The sequence below is a fragment of the Heptranchias perlo genome, chromosome 4 (assembly GCF_035084215.1).
Source record: "Heptranchias perlo isolate sHepPer1 chromosome 4, sHepPer1.hap1, whole genome shotgun sequence".
NCBI lineage: Eukaryota > Metazoa > Chordata > Chondrichthyes > Hexanchiformes > Hexanchidae > Heptranchias > Heptranchias perlo.
The window spans coordinates 42,237,845-42,260,397 of NC_090328.1; the positions used below are offsets into that span (position 1 = coordinate 42,237,845).

Genomic DNA, 22,553 nt, shown 5'->3' on the forward strand with positions numbered 1-22,553 from the left:
GCCACATAAAAGATTACTGCACAAGATAAGAGCTCATGGTGTTGGGGGTAATATACTGGCATGGATAGAGGATTGGCTAACTAACAGAAAACAAAGAGTCGGGATAAAAGGGTCATTTTCAAAATGGCAATCTGTAACTAGCGGGGTGCCGCAGGGCTCAGTGCTGGGGCCTCAACTATTTACAATATATATCAATGACTTGGATGAAGGAACAGAGTGTCTGTGGCCAAATTTGCTGATTATATAAAGATAGATGGAAAAGCAAGTTGCGATGAGGACATCAACCCATGTTCAATGAGGAGTGTGGAAGAGCATGCCAGGAGCAGTACCAGGCTTACCTAAAAATGAGGTGCCAACCTGGTGAAGCTACAACTCAGGACTACATGCATGCTAAACAGCTGAAGCAACATGCTATAGACAGAGCTAAACGATTCCGCTACCAACGGATCAGATCAAAGCTCTGCAGTCCTGCCACATCCAGTCGTGAATGGTGGTGGACAATTAAACAAATAATTTGCAAAAATTTAGCAGATGGAATATAATGTGGGAAAATGTGAAGTCATCCACTTTGGGAGGAAAAATAAAAAAGCAAAATATTATTTGAATGGAGAAATACTACAAAATGCTGCGGTACAGAGGGATCTGAGTGTCCTCGTACATGAAACACAAAAAGTCAACATACAGGTGCAGCAGGTAATCCGAAAGGCAAACGGAATATTGACCTTTATTTCTAGGGGGATGGAGTATAAAAGCAGGGAAGTCATGCTACAACTGTACAGGGTGCTGGTGAGACCACATCTGGAATACTGTGTACAGTTCTGGTGCCCTTATTTAAGGAAGGACATACTTGCATTGGAGGCAGTTCAGAGAAGGTTCACTAGGTTGATTCCAGGTATGGAAGGGTTGTCTTATGAGGAAAGATTGAAGAGGTTGGGTCTATACTCATTTCGAAGAATGAGAGGAAATCTCATTGAAACATACAAGATTCTGAGGGGACTCGATCGGATAGATGCTGAGAGGATGTTACCCTTCATGGGGGAATCTAAAACTAGGGGCATAGTCTCAGTATAAGGGGTCGCCTGTTTAAAACGGAAATGAGGAGGAATTTCTTCTCCCAGAGGGTCCTGAATCTTTGGAATTCTTTACCCCAAAAAGCTGTGGAGGCTGAGTCATTGAATACATTCAAGGCTGAATTAGACAAATTTTTGATCAGCAAGAGAGTCAAAGGATATGGGGAAGGGGCGGGAAAGTGGAGTTGAGGTAAAAATCAGATCAGCCATGATCTCATTGAATGGCGGAGCAGACTCGAGGGGCCAAATGGCCTACTCCTGCTCCTATCTCTTATGGTCTTATGGTCTATTGTGATAGCTGATATTGTAAACGGCTCTCTCTCCTCAGGTACTGTCCCCCTCCCTTTCAAATCTGCCGTCATCACCCCTCCCCTTAAATATTTCAGAATTGCTGGGTTCCCCATGGTTGTGGGGGCTATTGATTGCACCCAACTGTCAGCCTTACCTCTGCAGGTATGATAACACCTGAACTGGTGTGTTTGGCCACTGCCGCCATACCCAGGTCTTCAGACTATGCCACTTTTGTCTCAGCCTCCACTTCACTGCAAGTACTGTGACAGATCTCTGCCATCCGTTGCAAGCTGACGAACAGTCTACCTCTGTAACTGGAACCACTCTTCCTGTTGCTGTGAAGCTGACAACAATTTTGTTACCTTCACAGCAACAGGATCTTTTATGCCACAGGATCTTTCCAGGTGTCTGCAGGGGACATTTGTCAGATCAGCTAGTCTGCAGTGCACATGTGTATCAAGCAAATCATAATTGCCATGTTTGCCCACTGGAATTATTTCATCTCTTTTGCAGTGAAAAGGGGACAGCTGCCAGCAGGCAGTGGTATTGGTTGAAGAATAAATGTTGGCTAAGACACCAGGAGAACTTCTCTGCTCTTCTTCCAACAGTGCCATGGGATCTCTTACCTCCTGCTGAGAGGACGGATGGTGCCTTGGTTTAATGTCTCCTCCAAAAGATGCCTAAAAGGGTGTTAAAGATGCCACTTATGGCCTTGGGCTCTCCATCACAACCTAAATGTCTACATGAATAGGAAAGGCTCTCACTCCCACAATGTGCATGCGGGTTGCATGATCTAATTTGGGGACATGTAATGTGGGGTGAAACAGAATGTGAAGAAGAGAAGCATATGTTATGGGAAACTTGCAATGGTCACCTGCTCTTTGACTTCCCTGTCTCCAACTGCCTCAGTTGTCTGTCTCACCAGGACCTCCCATGTTTCTTCTTCCTTGAGGGTGAGAGGAGTCCACGAACTGTGGCCAATCTCTAGTTTTATAAAAGGAAAGGACTTGCATTTATATTGTGTCTTCCATATCCTCACAATGTGCCAAAGCACTTCACATCCAATGAAGTAGTTTTGAAGTATAGTCACAGTTGTAATGCAGGGAAACGTGGCAGCCAATTTACATACACCAATGTCCCTCAAATAGCAATGAGAATATATTACTAGTTAATCTATTTTAGTGGTGTTGGTTGAAGAACAAATGTTGGCCACAACACCAGGAGAACTCCTCTGCTCTTCTTCCAACAGTGCCATCTCCTGCTGAGAGGACGGATGGTGCTTTGGTTTAATGTCTCCTCCAAAAGACTGCTCCTCTGACCTATAAAAGTAATGCAAAAAGTGAGAATATTCTCTGGCTTCTATGAGATGCTAGTCAAATCTGGGTGTCAGCAGTTGGACCACAGTGATGAACAGTGCATGAACCGAGCAGTTACGTACCATGTAAGATTTTCAGTGGGCTGGATGAATGTTAAGCTGAGAGTGAAGGAACAATTGCAGCTGAAGACTGGTTGAAATGGGCTCTGGTGCATCCAGTGCATTAACGGTAGGCGCTTGAAGCAGTTCAACATGATAAAGGCTAGGGGGGTTTGGGGGGCAGTTGTAAGTGGGAGAGGGACTTAATGCAGTGCATTGTTGGAAAGTGTGGTTGGCTGTTTTTACCTTGCCTGACCTGGTAAGGTAATTAAACCACTTACGACAATGAGTTGCTGTGCGTGGAGATGTGAAGTTGGTACTGACCACCATGGCTACCTCTTTCCACTGGGCATGAGTACTTCTTTGTGAGGGCCTTCTCTGCTGAGTTCCAAACAGGGCTTCCTCCTTCGCCTTACTTGACCTTGTAGCACTTCCTCTGCTGCCTCCAAAAACCTGGGGGCTCTGTGCTCTGCAGCAGACCTCCGAGACAGTCTTCAAAGATTTTCACACCTGCTTGCCAAAAAAAACATTAATCGCTGATGCCTGTCCCTCTAAGCTACTGCAGACATGTAAATGCTGCAGCAGCACGCTCTTTCTTGACTCAAATGGGCGAGCTTCCAATGAAAGGCTTTGGCAATGGCAGGAAGTCGCGTTGAATGTTCTAATGTGCCTCATCATATGTCTGTTGGCATTCACACTGAAGAGAAAATCAAGGCTTGTGTGTCATCTGATCTGTCTTTTTGAGATCACCCAAGAATTTTGTTACAAATACTGAGTCAGCAGACAGAAGTGGTCAGTTACACCAATAGAGCTGGGTAACTGGCTGAAAGTGTGGTCCCGTTATATAAGAAACTTTTACATTTGTCTGTTGACTCAGTGGCAAGGCCTATAATCTCAGTGTGAGAGATAAACAACCACTCAGCTTTTAAAAAAATGAAGTACTTTTTCCCAAAGAATGTGGATTGAAATAAGTGGTCCTCCTCTCGTTCAACTGAGGACTGAAACATAATGGAATCCAAGCTGCAATATGTTTTTTTTTAAAAAATGGCATTTTTGTAGATCTTTTGCAAGATCTGTTTTTTCAAGTGAAGTAGTGTTTTGAAATGGAAAAGAAAATCCTCACATATGGAAATAGACTATTGATAATGGAAGTGTGTCTAGTATGATGAATCTAAAAAAGATATTCTGACATGAATACATATTTACTGCTTTGAACTCTCACCCACTAGCCCCGACTTTCACGAGTATGGCGTGCAGGGGCCAGGCTGAGCCGCAAGCTCGCAAGTTGGCACCCCATGGAACCTTAAAAGATTTAAACTCCCAGGCCTCATTTCCAAGTTGAATGTCCAACTCCCACCTGAACCCGACGGGAATCAATACCTGGCCAGCGGGCGGAAGCAGGATTTCAGGCAGTAGGAGGCCACTGCCGGGGATCCAAGGGAATGGTCTGCAGCACGAATGTAAGTGGTTCAGAGGAGGGGGTTTGGAACAGGCGTACTCCTCTGGACCCCACAAGGAAACAATTGAAAAAAATTAAAATGACCTATCCGGTTTCACTGGCGGGTCCGGCACTGTGCGGTTGGGAGTTAAAATCGCTTCGGGGTCCAAAACCCATCGCAGGATCCCAACTTTTACATATTAATGAGGCCCCCATCTGTCTGTGGCGGGGGTCCTTGCTCGAAACCAAAAACTGCGTGGTTAAAATGGCGACGTGTGGGAGCGCGTCAGGAATGCAGCGGGAAGCACGCGACTGCCATCTCAATTATCTTCTCGCCCTGTTACTGTCGGGTGGGCCGGGTTAAAATCAGGTTTACTGTCTCCGGACTTATGCTATTTCTCTTTGTGCATTTGCTGAGAGTATTGTATTTTGCTCCATGAGGAGCTGCATCTTTGTGATCTCAGTGCAAGAATTGTTTATATTGCTAAAAGTTGTGTGCTAGGTAAAATTATGTTTTTGTTATAATTGTAACAGTTGTAAGGTCTGGAAAAAATCTAACCATTTAGTTTTCTTCAAAGATATAGAGTTGACAAGCTTCTGGTATTTTTTCCAGTTAGAAACGGTGGAGTTAGTAAACATCAGTCCTCTCGTTCCATCAATGAGTCCCAGGCTGGGTGATCCTCTGAACATCTCACGGACAGTTACTCCCGATCTAGCAAATGGAGAGGTTGGATTTACCAGTAATGAAACTCTTCTTGTTTACGAACCAGCGAACTCTTCTGAAAGTCAGGTAAATATGAGCTACAATTTATGTTTTTTGCTAGAAAAATTATGACAATATAGGTACAAACATAAGAAAAATGAGGAACAGCAAAAGTCCAACTGATCTATCCAGCCTGTCCCATACAGTTGTGATGCCTTATGCTTCACAAGACACAAACTCCTAACCCCACGCGGAGACATGTGATCTCCTGGGAGGGGCAAAAAAATAAATAAAAACCCAGGCCAATTTGGGGGAAAAAATCTGGAAAATTCCTCTCTGATTCCCCCCCCCCTTTACTTGATTGAAACTAGTCCAGAAGATGAGGTCATAAATTACATAAATAAAAGATATTTTCTTCTGCACTGTCTGAAGAATCAGTGTTCCCCAAGAAACATCTGTGCGAGTATAATGAATAGTACAGAGATTTTTATTTTGGTTATGTTGACAGATCAATGATGTTTTAAAAGCACAGACAATCGAAAAGTGTCAGTTATTGTTTAGTTGTTGCGGTCTTGTTTTCAGATATATATTGCCTTGCAACGAGATGGAACTGATGGCTCCGCAGAGGTATACTGGCATTTGAAACCTACTGGGTTAAATCGTCACAATATCACCAGTGATGACCTCAGCCCAATCAATGGTTCTGTTACATTCTTATCAGGCCAGAGCAGCGCTACAATCAACATCACAGTAAAATCAGATGACCTGCCTGAAATAAATGAGACTTTGATTATCTCATTAGACCGGTATGTGTCTTTTCCACTGGGTTTTTTTGTTTTTAATTAATAAACTTGTTAGCTTTCTTGTTAATTAATCAAATATGATAAATTAATTATATTAATGCTCATTAAAGGTATCAGCCTTGGCTCAGTCATAACACTCTTGTCTCTGTTGCAGCAGGTCATGGGTTTAAGCCCCACTCCAGAGATTCGAGCACATAATCAAGGCTGACATTTCAGTGCAGTACTGAGGGAGTGTTGCACTGACAGAGATGCTGTCTTTCAGATGAGACGTTATACTGAGGTGCCATCTCCCTCTTGGGTGGGCATAAAAGATCTTTTGGCACTATTGGAAGATCATAGAATCATAAAAAATTTATGGCATAGAAGGAGGCCATTAGGCCCATCGTGTCCGCGCCGGCCGAAAATGAGCCACCCAGCCTAATCCCACTTTCTAGCACTTGGTCCGTAGCCTTGTAGGTCACGGCACTTCAGGTGTACATCCAGGTACTTTTTAAATGAATTGAGGGTTTCTGACTCTATCACCCTTTCAGTCAGTGAGTTCCAGACCCCTACCATTCTCTGGGTGAAAAAAATTTTCCTCAGCTCCCCTGTAATCCTTCTACCAATCACTTTAAATCTATGCCCTCTGGTTATTGACCTCTCTGCTAAGGGAAATAGGTCCTTCCTATCCACTCTATCTGGGCCCCTCATAATTTTGTACACTTCAATTAAATCACCCCTCAGCCTCTTCTGTTCCAAAGAAAACAACCCCAGCCTATCCAATCTTTCCTCATAGCTAAAATTCTCCAGTCCTGGCAACATCCTTGTAAATCTCCTCTGTACCCTCTCTAGTGCAATTACATCCTTCCTGTAATGTGGTGATGACCAGAACTGTACACAGTACTCAAGCTGTGGCATAACCAGTGTTTTATACAGTTCCAGCATAATTTCCCTGCTCTTATATTCTGTGCCTTGACTAATAAAGGAAAGTATTCCATATGCCTTCTTAACCACCTTATCTACCTGTCCTGCTACCTTCAGTGATCTGTGGATATGCACTCCAAGGTCTCTCACTTCCTCGACACCTTTCAGTATCCTCCCATTTATTGTGTATTCCCTTGCCTTGTTTGCCCTCCCCAAATGCATTACCTCACACTTCTCCGGATTGAATTCTGTTTGCCACTTTTCTACCCACCTGACCAGTCCATTGATATCTTCCTGCAGTCTACAGCTTTCCTCCTCACTATCAACTACACGACCAATTTTTTGTATCATCTGCAAACTTCTTAATCATGCCCCCTACATTTAAGCCCAAATCATTAATATATATCACAAAAAGCATGGGACCTAATGCTGAGCCCTGCGGAACCCTACTGGAAACAGCCTTCCAGTCACAAAAACACCCCTCGACCATTATCCTTTGCTTCCTGCGACTGAGCCGGATCAACATCACTAAACACAGATAGTCTGATTATTTACCCCTTTGCTGTATATGGGATCTTGCTGTGCACAAATTGGCAGTCGTGTTTCCTTATGTTATAACAATGACTACATTTCAAAAGTACTTCATTGGATGTGAAGCATTTTTGCTCCCCCTGAGGTTGCAAAAGGCGCTATATAAATGCAAGTTATTTCTTTCTTAATTCCGAGTTTCTCATGATCAGAATTGATATTTGAACGGTAGAAATTTTTTAATTAACCCTGAATGTAAGCAATTTTATACGTTCTAAAACTGCACAAGGTCCCATAAATATCAACATATTTGTATGCTTGAATAATTATTGTGGGCCATTATGCAATAAATAGCTATGTTTACCAACCCCAAATTTTATCAGGTTAATTGGTGCAGTGCATTTCATTGAAAGAGATGTTCGTCGTTTGTTTGTACAATTGGGTAAACTGGACAAACCATATCCAGCCAAATCAAATGCATTAAATTAATCTACAGATCAGCCATGATCTTGTTGAATGGTGGAGCAGGCTCGAGGGGCCGAAAGGCCTATTTCTGCTTCTGTTTCTTATGTTCTTATAGCTGCTTTTATATTGGTTCTGTTTTAATTCATAGTCTGGCAGCTGGCACGAGTATTTACACTGCTAAATCAGCTCTCTTATCTAAGTGGCAGTCTAGTAGACCCAGTTTGTCATCAGCCTATTGGCTCGATTTTTAAACCAGAACGGGAATCGGGCGAGCGGGGGCAAGGCAAGTGTCAAACCGCCCCCTTATTTTGGCAGCGTGAGGCCCAGGCAATTTAAACTCCCAGGCTTCAAATGCATGCCTCAGGTTAGATGCCCGCTCGAAATGGGTGGAAAGCGGCAGCTGGCTGATGGTCAGGAGCGTAATTTCAGGAGGCCGCTGGACAGGTCCATAGTAATGGTCGCCGGCACTCGGGTAAGACACAAGGAGTGGGTTTCAGGAGGGTTTCGCAATCAGAAGGTGGTGAGCCTTTGGCAGGGGAGACCTCAACTTTCCTTGTGGGACCTGGAGGAACACTCCTGCTTTTGCTGGCCTCACAAGGATGCTCAAAAAACGTACCTGTTTGGGTCTCTTCTAGCCCTGGCCCCTCTTCCCATTATCTTCACCTAGTGGGAAAAGCCACAATGGCTTCCACGCTTAGTACACCAGTTAAGATCCCAATGATGTCATTGGATCCTGATTTGTGTATTTAAAGAAAGACCCCACCAGCTTCAGGCGTGTGTCTTGGTATGAATGATGTGGAGATGCCGGTGATGGACTGGGGTTGACAATTGTAAACAATTTTACAACACCAAGTTATAGTCCAGCAATTTTATTTTAAATTCACAAGCTTTCGGAGGCTTCCTCCTTCGTCAGGTATGAAGCCTTGTCTGCCAGGAGTGCATATTAGGAAATTTCAAGCATGCTGCCCAGGACTTTCCATCCATAACAAACATAAAAATGTGTGGGACATGTTCATAATTTCCTGATACCTACTCCCAGTGGGCGCCTCGCCCCGAGTGTGCATTCATAAAATCGTCCCACTAATCCTTGCTCAGCACTTCCTGTTGTTTACCACCCTTGATGTAGTACAAGTTATTGTAAAATATTGATATATAAATGCACAATGTGAAAATATCAAGGTCCTTTTTTACAATTGCTTACATTTCACCATCAGCCCTCTTAATATTTCAGTCCAGCAAAGTACAAAAGCTCTTAATCAGACTTAGAGGATGTGAGAGATGCCTCACTCCCATTAAGTTATAAAAATAAACTATATCATAGTTTGTTATAAAACTACTGAAATGGTGTTTTTTGTTACATTTCTTACACAATATTCACTAAATTGTTCCCCTTGTTATTATTATGATGTGGAGATGCCGGTGATGGACTGGGGTTGACAATTGTAAACAATTTTACAACACCAAGTTATAGTCCAGCAATTTTATTTTAAATTCACAAGCTTTCGGAGATTTTCTCCTTCCTCAGGCAAATGTTTCAAGATCTTGAAACATTTGCCTGAGGAAGGAGAAAATCTCCGAAAGCTTGTGAATTTAAAATAAAATTGCTGGACTATAACTTGGTGTTGTAAAATTGTTTACAATTGTTATTATTACACAGATTATTGCTTCTAGTGAGCAATAATAAGATGGCCAACATTAGCTTGGATACCAAAGTAAAGCTGAACTAATGCAGACTTCAATTAGTCTTAATTGACATTCTTTCGCAACAGTTACATTTCCAGTTTGTTGGCAGCCCTGCTGTTGGCAGCAAATTGGCAATGTAAAAGAGGCAGTGCTGCTGCTGGTAGAGGTGGCATGTACCACTAAAAGTGCTGTTTTCAGCTGGCAACTCTCGCACTGCCTTCAATGGCAAAATTATATACAGAATAGGCTTGCAGTTTGAAGAATAGGCAGCCATGTGTTTTGGCAGCCAGCAAGCTGCGCGCTTGAAATACTCGGAGCTGCCTCTTACAGGCCAACAAAGCATTTTGTGATCATTGGTGTGTAAAGTTCTGCCACCAACTAAATCGTCATTAATTGAAGTTTTTTGTAAAAAAGGAACTAATTGTAGAAAAAAACTGTCTGTTGCTGCAGCACAAGTACCTGGAGTCAGTATTTCAGTCTCAGTTTAGAAATCAGGTCCTTTCCTATATGGCTCAAATGACCTGCTGCCACTAACAGCAGCAGCGGAGCTAGCTTCAGGCTAGACTACGGTGCCTGACTTATCAAAGAGGTTATTGTGGATACAGGTGAGGAAGAGGGTGTAAGTTGTGAGGAGAAAAGCATAGAAAAGTTACAAAACCAGACAAAGCTTGCGGAGTGATGGTTAAATTTAATACTTTTATTCCCTTATCCAATTAGCAATTTGCATTCATGTAATTTTCTTTTAATGCAGAGCTTCAAATTGCTGAATAACCATTAACACCATGAATATTACTCTTTGATCAGCCTGCCAAGAGTTGTGCTTATGATTGGACAGGGATCCTCTCCAAAGCTAGATTTTAAGCAATCCTCCGAAAATACTGCTACTTGAATTCTAAGGAAAATTTGAGTGTGAATATCAGTTTTAAACAGCTTTGCAGTCATATAGAAGTGACAGTGTGGCCTGGATTATCCTGCATTGTCACACCCTAAATCACACAAGAAAATGTCGGAAATGGAATCAAAACGAGGCAGTAAAAATCATCTGCTGCCTCCTTGACTCAAAATTGATTTTCTTTCCCCAATCCTGCCTGCTGGCATTACAGTAGAGGGGCAGGGTCTGGCAAGCTGCGCAATTTCCCTACCTTCCACTGCTATTTTTCTTGGGGTCACTGGCAGGCTCCTGCTTGCTAGCAGGAATCCCACCAGGAGTCTGCCATGCATAAATAATGACAGCACTGACCCAGGAAACTGGGCCAAGGTCATTATGAAGTCAGGGCAACATGCATAAGTCCCACCTGACCCTTCTGGATGGGAAAAGGAAAATCCAGGCCTATACTTTTGAATCAGCTCCCAATCTAACTCTGGAACCCAGTGGCTTGAGACCTATTGGAAGGCTCAGCCTTGATACTGCATGGAGTATAATAAATGCTCAGGTAATGCGTTGGACTTCCTGAACACTTTGTAAACTTAGATTATGTCTTTTTTAATGTTTTGACAAAGCAGCTCTCCTGCCTATACGCTCAAAGCATAGAAAGTTAACTGGCTGTAGAGCAGAGTGTGCATGTATTGCTATCGTTTGGTCATTAGAATTCAATTCCCAGTCTGCAGCATAACTTGGTTGCTGCCAGCTGTGCTTTCTACTGCCACTCCCAGTCTCTGAATGATCGTGCACTATAGCTGCAGCATCAGTTTCTTGGATGTCAGCCCAGCCAGTGTAGCATTGTAGCCAGTGGGTGGGATAAAATCTTATTAGTATTAGTAAATGCATATTCTGCATTTATTAATGTACATTTTGCATAGAGCAACAAATAGGTGCTACTGCTAAATTAAATTTGCATGGCACACAGAACCAATTAAAAGTCAGCATCATCTAGGACTCTACTAAAACTATACAAAAATGCAATCCTTCCTTAGGAAAAAAAACTTTTACTTTCACATTTATATTCACTGCTAGAAAAGGCTACAATCCCTAATTCACCACACATTGGGAGAAACGTGACAATTTGTGTATTCATTTTCCTGGCTGCATGTAAAAGTGGTGCATTTCAAAGAATAAGCATATGTTTCAAACACAAAGGCAAGGAGAACTTTACAATGAGGTTTTTCAGATACAAGAACAATATGTTATTACTAAACCGCTGAAATAAAATTTGCTCAGCTGCTCTCGTTTGCCCACTTAATGTGTGCAGTGTTTGGCAATAATCCTCTTTGTGAATCCATCTTGGCATAGAGTGTCATGAATAGACTTTGACATTCTGATTAGACCTGAAGCCACAATAGTTCATTGGGAAATACCAAACCCTTTGAATGCATTTGTCTTCAGAGCAAGTAGGATTTAATAATGTGCCTGTTATGCGATGTAACAGAAGAAAGAATCCTCTTTTATCCTATCTTCTGAAACTTCTGAAAAATGACATTCATATTCCCTACTACTCTGTGTCTACAGGGTAGAGACAGGAAGATTTGTGGTTTATTTTGGGTAAGTAGAGTGTTGTTCAGATTTTGCTTAACACTTTATGATTCTCATTTACTTTGGCCTTTCATGAGTACAGTATTAGCACACACATCATCTGTTTGCATGCAGCATGACTGAAATCAAGGAAGCTTTAGGTTATTTGTGCCTACAATATCTAAGGTGGTTAATTAACAAAACACAGTTACTTCCATGGTTACTGTCTTTATTTGGTTGTTGTTATTTTGAATATTCATTAACAATTAAAGAAGAAAACAGTGTTACTCGGATTCTGAAGAAGCTTTGTTTGCTTACCACAATTTTATTCGAGGTAACCTACTTGGCATTGGCCTTTTGCATTTTACTTTACATGAACTCAAATAGATGTATTATATATGTTTAAATGGAGACTAATTTTCTAACATGAATCAAATGGTACTGAAAATACTGTACTGCCAGCTGTCATTATTGCTATTGAAATCAATGTGGTTGTAGATCACGCCATTGAAAATTGTCATGGCCAGTGCTTTGTTGGTCACCATATAAAATTGTTTGTTGCCTTGATGTCTACAGATTGTGATTTGAGAATGCAAACTTAAAATTTCTGATTTTTGCATGCTGGAAGAACTATTAGCATGGTTTACCTGAAGCCATAAATATGCAATTTTATTCTGCAGATTTGGTTAGTTAAAAATGGATCTATCAAGGAACTAGGGGATGCAGTGGGTTGGCATACTAGTTTTGGGACCTGAGTTTGAATCCAACTCAGAGTGACGGAATGAAGGCCTTCTTTCTCTGTTGCTTGCAAAGGTCAAACACAATATCAGTTTCTATTGGATGTGGCCCCACAGCAGAAAAGTGTCCACAATTTTAATCTTCATGAAATAGATGGGACTTTTCGTGGAATCAGTCTGTGTGGATGAAAGAGTTTATTGAAGCACTTCAAGAATCTTTTCTTAAACTGCAGTTGAGGAAACCCACAAGAGGGAATGTAATATTGGATTCCCTCTCTGGGTTCCCTCATCTGCTAACTAATAAGAAGGAAATGGCAAGACCAATTGAAGTATGAGAATATTTGGGGGTCAAGTGATCATAAAATTATTAATTTTAAGGTTATAAAGTTGTTAATTTTAAGGTTGAAATGAGGACATAATAATTACTGCAAAATTGAATTATCAGGAGAGCACACTTTGAAGGGATGACATGCTGTATGAAAAAAATAAAATGGGAAGAACGTGAGAGGAAATGAGAATGTTTTAAGAATATCCTTTAGGATCTTCATGGATATAGAGAATTTGGAGCCTAGAAAGTTTGTCTGCTTGGCACAAGATTTAAAGACTAGGTGACACAGTTTAAAGTTAAGGATGTCAAAAGATAATTGGAAATTTGGGCAGTGATTTTTTTTAGTAAGAGGGTGATAGAATTGTGGAACTGATTACTATCTGGGTTGGTGAAACAGAAAACCATGGCAGATTTTAAAAAAGGACAGGATCAATTCCCATTCGGAAATGTTATTAGTTTCAAAATCATGATAAGGAAGGTTTGGAAGCTTAAGGTAGATGGACCAACGCTCTTCTTCTGTCCAAAATAATATGTTACTATGTATGTAAGAATAATAATTTAGCGTAAACTGGCAATTGGAGAAGGCGACAAGAAAGGGTGACAGGGAAGAACTTGGAGAAGTTGACCCATTGGGAGCATGGCACATGAGATTTGCACTGGGACGAGGAAGTGGGCTACTCATGTGGTTGCTCTTGGAGAACCAGGACAATTGGACTGGGAGCTTGGGGATGATAGACACCAGGGGCATGATTTTTACCTGGAGCCGGGAAGAAAGTTGGTGGGGTGGGGGGGTAGATTTTTGAGCAGGAAACCCAGAAGTGAAGTGAGTGCGTCGGAACCTATGATCACAACTTAATTGAAGCCAATTATTTTTGCTTCCGGGTTTCAAGTCTTCAAGCTGCGCAGCGGGTGTACTGCGCACCTGCATGACATGATCTGAAGTCCACTATTTAAAGGGCCAATGCAAAAATGGATTTTGGAGGAGGAAGGAGAAAATCACCAAAGAATTCAAAGAGAGTAAGCACCCAGGTTCACGGATGCTTCACTTGAAGTACTGCTGGGTGCAGCGAGAACCAGCAGGGACCTAATTCACCCAAGCGGTGGGAGGAAGATACCTAGTTCGGCTACCAAAAAGGCATGGCTGGAGGTGGCTGAAGAGGTGAGCAGCAGGAGCATGGTGCCCAGGTCTTGGCTGCAGTGCAGGAAGCGCTTTAATGACCTAACCAGGTCAGGAAAACTGAGTACAGTTGCTGATTCACCTACATCCTGTGGTGTACAACACCCCCCTCTCACTCTGTCTTGGCAAGCCTATTCCATCGCATCACTCCTCACACCCACTTAGGTTTTAGCAGCAACCATCCTTCACTTTCTATGCATTTCCTCAACTCCCCATTTATCCAAACACCACTGCCACTCACCCCAAACCTTATGCAATCTGATCCATATGTCTCATAGTTACCCTCACCCAATGCACTGCATCCATCGGGTGAATACGTCACCTTCATTCACTCACAGGTCTGCTCTTTCGCCCCTTGTAGGAGAAGAGAGCGCAAAATGCAAGGGAGTGGGCAAGGACTGGAGATGGCCCTCCACAAATAGTTCTGCTGACAAATACAGAGATGGAGGCCACGGAGATAAGTGGCACATCTACATATCTATCCATCAGAGATGGAAAGACTGGGAACCCACAGATGCCTGTTGACAGAACTTAAACAACTTTCACACACATACTAACTTTATTTCATCAATGACTGAACTATGAGAAACCTGAATGTGGTGATTGGCAAGATTGTTACTTTGCCATGACTAATTCGTGACGCTTTCTGTTGTCTTGTAGGGCCTTCACGCGTACAAGAATGTGCGGAGATGGATGATGTTGATTTCTCAGAGGATCTAATTCCTTCTGAGAGTGCACAGTCACAGGACATACAGCTATGCATCAGTGCAGATAATGGCACTTCGATGGGTCCTGTTAACTAGTTAATTGGGTTGTCTCCTGGTGATTCTCAACTCACAAGTGAGCACGAGCAGACACTGGTGGCAGGGGCAGCAGTGGAGAGCTCGTGTCGGAGGGCGCACTCCTCTCCAAGTTCTGCTCAGCTGGACACAGATGCTAAACCCTGGGGGCCATAGTTGAGAATGAGAATGATTGAACTACAGCTGCAACTTTGTGGGCAACTGGAAAACGTGCCACGCAAAATCTCCACAATAGCAGACAGCATGGAGCATCCAACTCCAACATGAGTGGATTGATGTCGCAGTTAATTGTGTGAATGTCTGTGATGGAGAGAGTGGTCGCCTCCATGCTGCTTCAAGCACAACTCTCAAATGAGTCTATGCAGGCCATGACCACGGCCACGCATACTTTGGAAGCCAACATGTCTACCGCCATAAACAGGATGACAGATACCTTATACGTGGCCTTACAATGTGTCACAGATGAGCATCAAGGTGCTGTCCAGCAGTGTTGTGGCGCTGACCCGGGAGAGGGATGATGGCAAAAGGGGACATGGAAGTGGGAACCCCACTCAAAGCGCTCCCATGTCTCACCCATTGACCCCTCCCCCACCATAATCAGTACCCAAAATGCTGCCTCCTCTCCTGATGGCTGAGTCTGCCCCTGCACAGGTGAAGGTGGAGCATTCTTTGGCGGGGCTGTCATGGGCTCCAAAACCCAGAGGTCATAGGCTTACAGCATCTCAGTAGTCAGGGCAGAGATCTGAACAGCCTGCCACTTTCTCTGCTGAAGCCACAAGGGATGCACCATGTAGAAGTAGCTGGAAGCGTAAGTTCAAGCAATTGTGGCTCATCAAGGGTTTGCACATTGAAGAAATGTTATGTTGTGAAGTTTCCTTTTTTTAATATTGACACATAAAATGTATTGATTAGCACCACTTCAACGTCTTGGCCAATTAGTGTTAAGTTGCCCTTTCATTTGCTTCATGATGAATGCCAACACATGACTGTACCCATTGGGCGGATGTGCAATTGGTGTACGCGTGGTTGAAGGACTATTTTGTGTGGGGGGGGGTGGGGGTGGGGGGGTCCTGGGTGGTGGTTGTGCCAGCCGGCCTGAGTATCTCAATGTATCTCTTTTGCCACTGTTATTAAGAAACTCTGTGAGCAATGAGGGCATCATTGGCAGCAATGTGCGTGGCTGGTCTGGCGATGGGTGCCCCATCTTCATATTCCTCCACCTTCTTGTCCTCCTCCTTCTTCTCCCACTTCTTCAACGTTGTCGCCATCAGAGGATGATTGACAAGCGCCTTCGTCCTCCTCCACCTCAAAACCTCTCTGCTGCGCTATGTTGTGCAGGAAGCAGCACACCGCAATGCTTCTGGAGACCCTCGCTGGCGAGTACTGAAGGGAATCTCCAGACCAATCCAGGCATTTGAAAAGCATCTTCAATATGCTGATGGCTTGCAGAATGAACGCACCATGACACTTGGTGGTCATGTAGCTCTGGTTGTATTGCTCTTGTGCCTCATTGGTGGGGCTCCTCACAAGTATCATGAGTCAAGTATGCAGGGGGTATCCCTTGTCTCCTACGAGCCAGCCCTGAAGTCTATCGCCTGTTTGGAAGAGGTCTGGAATGTTGAACTGGCGCAGAATGAATACATCATGACAGCTGCCAGGGAATCTGGCGCACACCTTTATAAATCGCTTTTTGTGGTTGCACACCAGCTGTGCAGTGACGGAGTGAAAACCATTTCAGTTGATGAAGACTCCTGGCTCATGTGGTGGTCTTCGGAATGCCACATGTGAGCAACCAATGGCACCCTGCACCTGTGGGAAGCCACTGCCCGCTCATTCTGGCTATTATCATCGTAGGGGAAGTTCATGTAAGATGGCAAACAACCCATCCGTCACCTGTCGTATACACTTACGTGCAGATGACACCCTGGAGATGTCACCGGTGGTGACCTGGAGGGCAGTGATTACTTTTACTGCGATGGGCAATGCGTGGCCACCAGATGCAGCAGGGAGCAGCTCTTCCTCAAGGAGGCTGCAGATATCTGCGATCACATGCTGACTCAATCTGAGCCTGCATCAGCACTACTCCTCAGAGAGGCCCAGGAAGCTCAGCCTCCGCCTGTATACCCTCTCATGTGGATAGTGCCTCCTGTGATGTCGGCCCCTCCTTTGCTCCCCTCTCTGCTGTTCTCCACTCAGCTCTTCTCTCTGCTGTTCTTTTGATCCTTGATGTGCACCTCTCTCTTGTGCACCTGCAGATCCCAATGCAGCACGATGTGGATTGTCGTTTTCCTCCTTCTCAGATGTCCTCTTGAATACATCCATTTTGCCCCCCCCCCCCCATCCTGACCGTGTCAGTTTGAAAGGCTCCATAGTTTTTTTTAAAGCTGTCTCAACACAAGAAGAACTCTCAGTCTCAACACAAGAAAAACTCTGGGGGTTAAATTGGACAAGGCCAATAATCGGGCGCGGGTAGTGCGATCCACGACTAACCCGTGCCCGGTGCTTCCTGCGCAGGCAGGTCGAGAAATTCGTCCGGCCTGAGTACTTATGTGACAGCAGCGTTTAAAAACCAGGCCTGACATGAGGATTCAAGGACATGTGCACTTTTCACCAGCAGGGGGAGCCCTAATCTCTTAAAGGGAGGATGTCTCTTAAAATCTTTTAAAGGTAGCCTGTACCTGTTATTTGCTGAAAATAACAGTCTGCTGTCTGAACGGAGATCAAACATTGCACATGTAAAACACAGATGCAGGTCCTGTCCCTAGGTTTACAAAGTGTTGAGTTATGTTAAAACATTGAATAAAGGTTGCACACTACGAAATCCCACGTCCTCCAATCTGCGTGCCAGACCTCACTAATCTGCCGATCTGAGTTTGTACCATGCCTGCGAGAGTGCGTGCGCCATGGTTCTCTGCTGATGCACTAGAGGCCTTGCTGCAAGAGGTGGACAGAAGGAGGGACATCCTATATCCGTGAAGGTGGTGGTGGGGTGGGGGGGCAAGAGGCCCTACAGACATATGTCCAAAAGGCAGTGGGAGGCAGCGGGGGACGAAGCCAATACCAGGCGAATAGCACCACGAACATGGATGCAGTGCAGGAAGAAGTTCATTGCTTTGACACAAGTGGTCAAGGTGAGCGAGGCCAACTGTCATTTGGCATCTCCTACCAACTGCATTACTAGCCGCATCCACTGCTCCACACACTACACCCCCCATCACCCACATACCAACAAACTCTTTACATCAGTACTCAACTCTGCCAATCAGATGCTTCCTCTTACACATTACCACTGTTGCAAGCCACCCACCCACAACTGACAGGCCACACACATTGGCAGCTATTAACCATGACAGGCACATCACCCAGGCACATGTCCCACTTTCTTGCAGAAGTGGCACATAACTGGAGGCAGCAAGTGGCAGTGGCATTTAGTCCCTCGAGCTGTATGGCTTTCAGTGAGATCATGGTTGACCTGTGACCTAATTCCATGTACCTGCCTTAGCCCCATATCCCTTAATACCCTTGGTTCACATAAATGTATCAATCTCAGATTTAAAATTTACAATTGAGCTAGCATCAACTGTCGTTTGCAGATGAGCATTCCAAACTTCTCCCACCCTTTGCGTGTAGAAGTATTTCCTAACTTCACTGCCACACGTCCTGGCTCTAAATGTTAGGCTATGTCCCCTCGTCCAAGTATTCAAATGTAGGAGACCTCCAAAAACTGTTACAACTACATCAGCAGCCAGAAGCAATAATCCAGCAACTGACCTGTAAATCCTGCATGGTCCCTTTAAATAGCACTGGTGGGGGGTCCTTCAGGCACTCTAAGACATGTTCAGATGGTTGCGGTTAAGACTGTGCGTTGAGTGGAGCGTTACGTCCCAAAATGGTGTCTACCACTTTAAATCAGCACTGCTCACTGATTGTATCCATTTTCTCCTTACTTTACAAGCTGCCAGTGTTCATGATTTGTGCATGCGCCGTTACTACCTTTACCAAGATGGCGTCCGGCACACGTCACGCTGGAAATGTGCAGGCGCAGCCAAGACACCATCTTGGCACTTCGAGAGGCCGTGTAGCGACGAAACAACGGGCGTTAGATGGCCCAATTTCTAGCCCTCTCAGTCTCAACATAAGAAGAACTCTCAGCCAAACATTTGCCTGAGACCAGCTGCAATAACTGACCTTTTATTCAGATGGGGCAATCGCAGGTTTGAAAACCCAAATTAACTGCGGCTGAATCTCTCCTCCGTTTCACTGGCGAGATTCAGAAGCCTCGGGAAACCCATGCTGGAGGCGTTAATTTGGAATCTGTTTCAGAATCTTTAAAAAAAAATCCCTACCTCAACTATCTCAACGACGTTAATTGCTCCGCTAATGACCTGCCCGCTGGCAGTAATTAGGGACGCGACCTCTGCGATTCGGTTCCGAGCGCATCCATGTTAAACCCGGAAGTGGGTGCATTGGAGCTGGTTTGCGGTCACAATCGCAAAAACTAGTATTTTCACCTCCCACCCGACTCCAACCCATTGTTCTTGGTGGTTTAAATTCCCCCCAGGAAGAGGAGGGGAGATATGAGATAAAGAGTGGGATCAGGAGATTGGCAACGGATAGAAAGAAAAACTCAGATCTGCTATGGAGTAGTAGCATTTAATTAGGAATATATACATATTGATTTAAAAAAAAGATTAACCCAATTCCTTTTGAAAAGTAGGAATATTGGAGTAGATTTTATGCATTAATTCTTTTGGTGTGGAGCTTCGCTAAATGGAAAAGCAGATGCACAATCAGGCACAGAGGTCAACGCGTCAAATTCACACCCCATCCATTAATCTTTTACACTTGGATCACTAACTCATAAAATTTACTCCATTATGTATTACATGCTTAAAACATTTGTGGCATTAAAAATTAATGTTTGCTTGAAAAATAAAACGACAAGCCTACTGCAAAGGAAACATTCATTGTGCCTCTGGAAGACTAAAGCCATTAATTTCAGCCACAGTCATAAATACTGATTCCATCCCCTCTCTGAGACTGAATCAGTTCATGCAAACTTCAAAACCTTGAAGCTGTATTTGGTTTAAACCGTTCGCACCTTTGACATTTCTGCTCTTGATAAGGTAAGAATTCTCCCCACCCACCGGCACAGCATTCTAATGTAGTTGGGGGGGAGGGGAGGTTTTGCAATTTGTTACAATGAAAATTGAGTGAGAGGGGCAGCTTGCTGGTGTGTCTGGGGGGATACTGTTTAGCTTACCCCTTTTAAGCACAGTTGAGTACCAGGGTACCATTGTGGGCCTCCTGAAGGACCAAAGGTAAACCTTCCCAGAGGGAATAATTATTTTTAAAAGGCTGCATCTCCATTCCCTGAGGGTCCTGAAAGAATTTTTTGCTGGTTCCTCTTTGGCACCACTGTTGTGCCTCTACAGGTGCTGGGCACCCACCTTGAAATGACCCTGTCCCCGGGATTTGGGACCGAGTCATGGGAGTACCAAAGCAATGGGTGCAAGTCCACTCTTTTGCACTTCCATACCCTTACCAAGATCCGTGGAAGTTTCAGGCTGATTTTTACAACATCCCCCTTGCTGGTCTCCCATTCTCCTCCCTCTATAAACTCCAACTCATTCAAAATTCAGCTGCCCATATCCTGACTTGCATTAAGTCTCATTCACCCATCTCCTATCCTTGTTGATCTACACTGGCGTCCTAATCTCCAATGCATCAAATTTAAAATCCTCAATGATCTCTTGAAATCTCTCCATGGCCTTGCTCCACTCTATTCGTCTGACCTCCTCCAACCTTTCGTTCCCTCCCACGCCCTCAGTTCTCCAATTCTGGTCTTCTGTGCATTCCCCCCCGCCCCCCCCCCCCCCCGCCTTTGCACTTTAAGTGACAGACCCTTTAGCTGTCTCTACCCCATTCTCTGGACCTCCCTCCCATAATCCCTCCTCTTTTCTTCCCTGTGCACTTTTATAGGTCCTAAAACTCATCTTTTTGATCAAGCTTTCAGTCACCCATCTTGATTCTCCACCATGTGTTGGCATCTGTTCTTTTTTATTTTTAAGTGCCTTGGGAATTTTCTCAATTTTGGGATGTCCTGAAAAGTGCTATATAAGTAGAAGTTCTCTCTCTCGCTTAAATGCAAGCTGTTGTTGATGTTGAATGTTCAACTTGTGCTGACTTAAACACAATGCTGCTGGTGAAATAACAAAAGAGAGGATTATGGTGTGATAGGCAGTGATTCAAATCATGTGACGGGTGCTGCAGGATAGTAAACTTTATTTCCTCCATATAATTTTATCTGGTAGTGCACTGGTTAATATATTTGCATAAAATTCCTTTGTGCATTATTTAAAACAGTCTAACTTGTTTATTTTAAATGGGCCGATGACTGTATTAAAGTGGTGCACAAAGGAATTTTATGTGAACATGTTTGGCTGTGCTTTGTTGGAGAAAATTCACTTCTTGATGTTGATTTGTTCTGAAAACATGTTTTCTTCATGGCTGGATGAGATTCTGGCATTTTGTTTTTTTAAATGACATATTGTAAGATCTGTAAGATTTTAAAACTGGAAGCAGTTAACAAATACTACAGCTCAATAGTTTACCGCTGTTTGAATGCATATAATTGTTTTCTGTGAAACTGTGACAATTGTAGTTTTTGACTTTGTATTTCATTTGCAGAACTAACCCTGAAAATCAGATTGTAAAATCAGGATTTACCAGTAGAGAGATAATTATTTTACAAAATGACGACCCAGGTGGAGTGTTTGAATTCTCCCCGCAGACAAGAGGACCATATTTTGTTCATGTAAGTCTGGATGAATGGTGCTGAAAATGAATTTTTGAAATTTTTTTTTCTTGATTCTCCATTATTTAATTTTATATATTTTGCTTTATATATACCCTGGATGTTCAATGTGTTTGACTTTTGTAGTTTTAAAATAGCACAAATTCCCTAATATTGTAACCTCACTGGGAGGCTTCATTTTGCCACAGAATAGAGAAGGGACTCAAGACAAAGTGGAATTCTCTTACATAGATAAGCTTGGAACTGAAAAATTATTTATATATAACCAAACTTCCACGAAATAAAATAAATTTACAATGTTTTTCTGGTTTGGGCTCACCTTTACCCAGGATTTTGGGGGGGTGTTCTTTAATATGTTCAACTTTGTACTGAGGCTGACTATAATGTGCATAATTCAGTGACATTCCACACTATCATTTTTGTTTGTTGCAAAAGGTTGTGGTAATTTTTCTTCATATACGATTTGCTGATTAGTGCTACTTGATTTTAATAGACCAAAAATATTTTCTTTCTTAGGAAGGTATTGCCTTTGAACTTAAGATTGTCCGATACCGTGGGGCACTCCTGAAGCAATTCTTACGCTATGTTGTGGAACCAAAAAAAACTTTTGAGTTTTATGGGAATACTGGAGTTTTGGAATTTGATCCCGGTGAAAGGGAGATAACAATAACATTGTTAGCAAGGCAAGATGAAATACCAGAGGTAAGACATTGGGTTACTATAGATTAATGTTTTTCAGTGCGTAAAAAACTTTGGTGTGTATATTTGATAATGATTAATAATAACAATTCTAGAAATAAACATTGATACAGTATATTCTACTGTTCTTGCGATCAGATTCCTTGAAATCAAGTACTTCTTAAAAAGAACTCTTCAGTGCTGAATGCAGTTAAAGTACAAGGACTGTGTTGTGCTGCAGGTGGGCAGTGCTGTTATAGGAATTACTA

At 43.3% G+C, this 22,553-nt stretch overlaps 1 protein-coding gene across 1 annotated transcript in view; it reads left to right on the forward strand.

Moving 5' to 3' along the window:
• adgrv1 (adhesion G protein-coupled receptor V1) overlaps window positions 1-22,553 on the forward strand; it is a 507,287-nt gene that overhangs the window by 59,113 nt on the left and 425,621 nt on the right. The window contains exons 9-12 of the mRNA XM_067982173.1: window positions 4,827-5,003; window positions 5,499-5,722; window positions 21,480-21,606; window positions 22,123-22,308. Of these exons, the coding sequence (XP_067838274.1) occupies window positions 4,827-5,003; window positions 5,499-5,722; window positions 21,480-21,606; window positions 22,123-22,308 (714 nt within the window). The remainder of the gene's footprint in view (window positions 1-4,826; window positions 5,004-5,498; window positions 5,723-21,479; window positions 21,607-22,122; window positions 22,309-22,553) is intronic.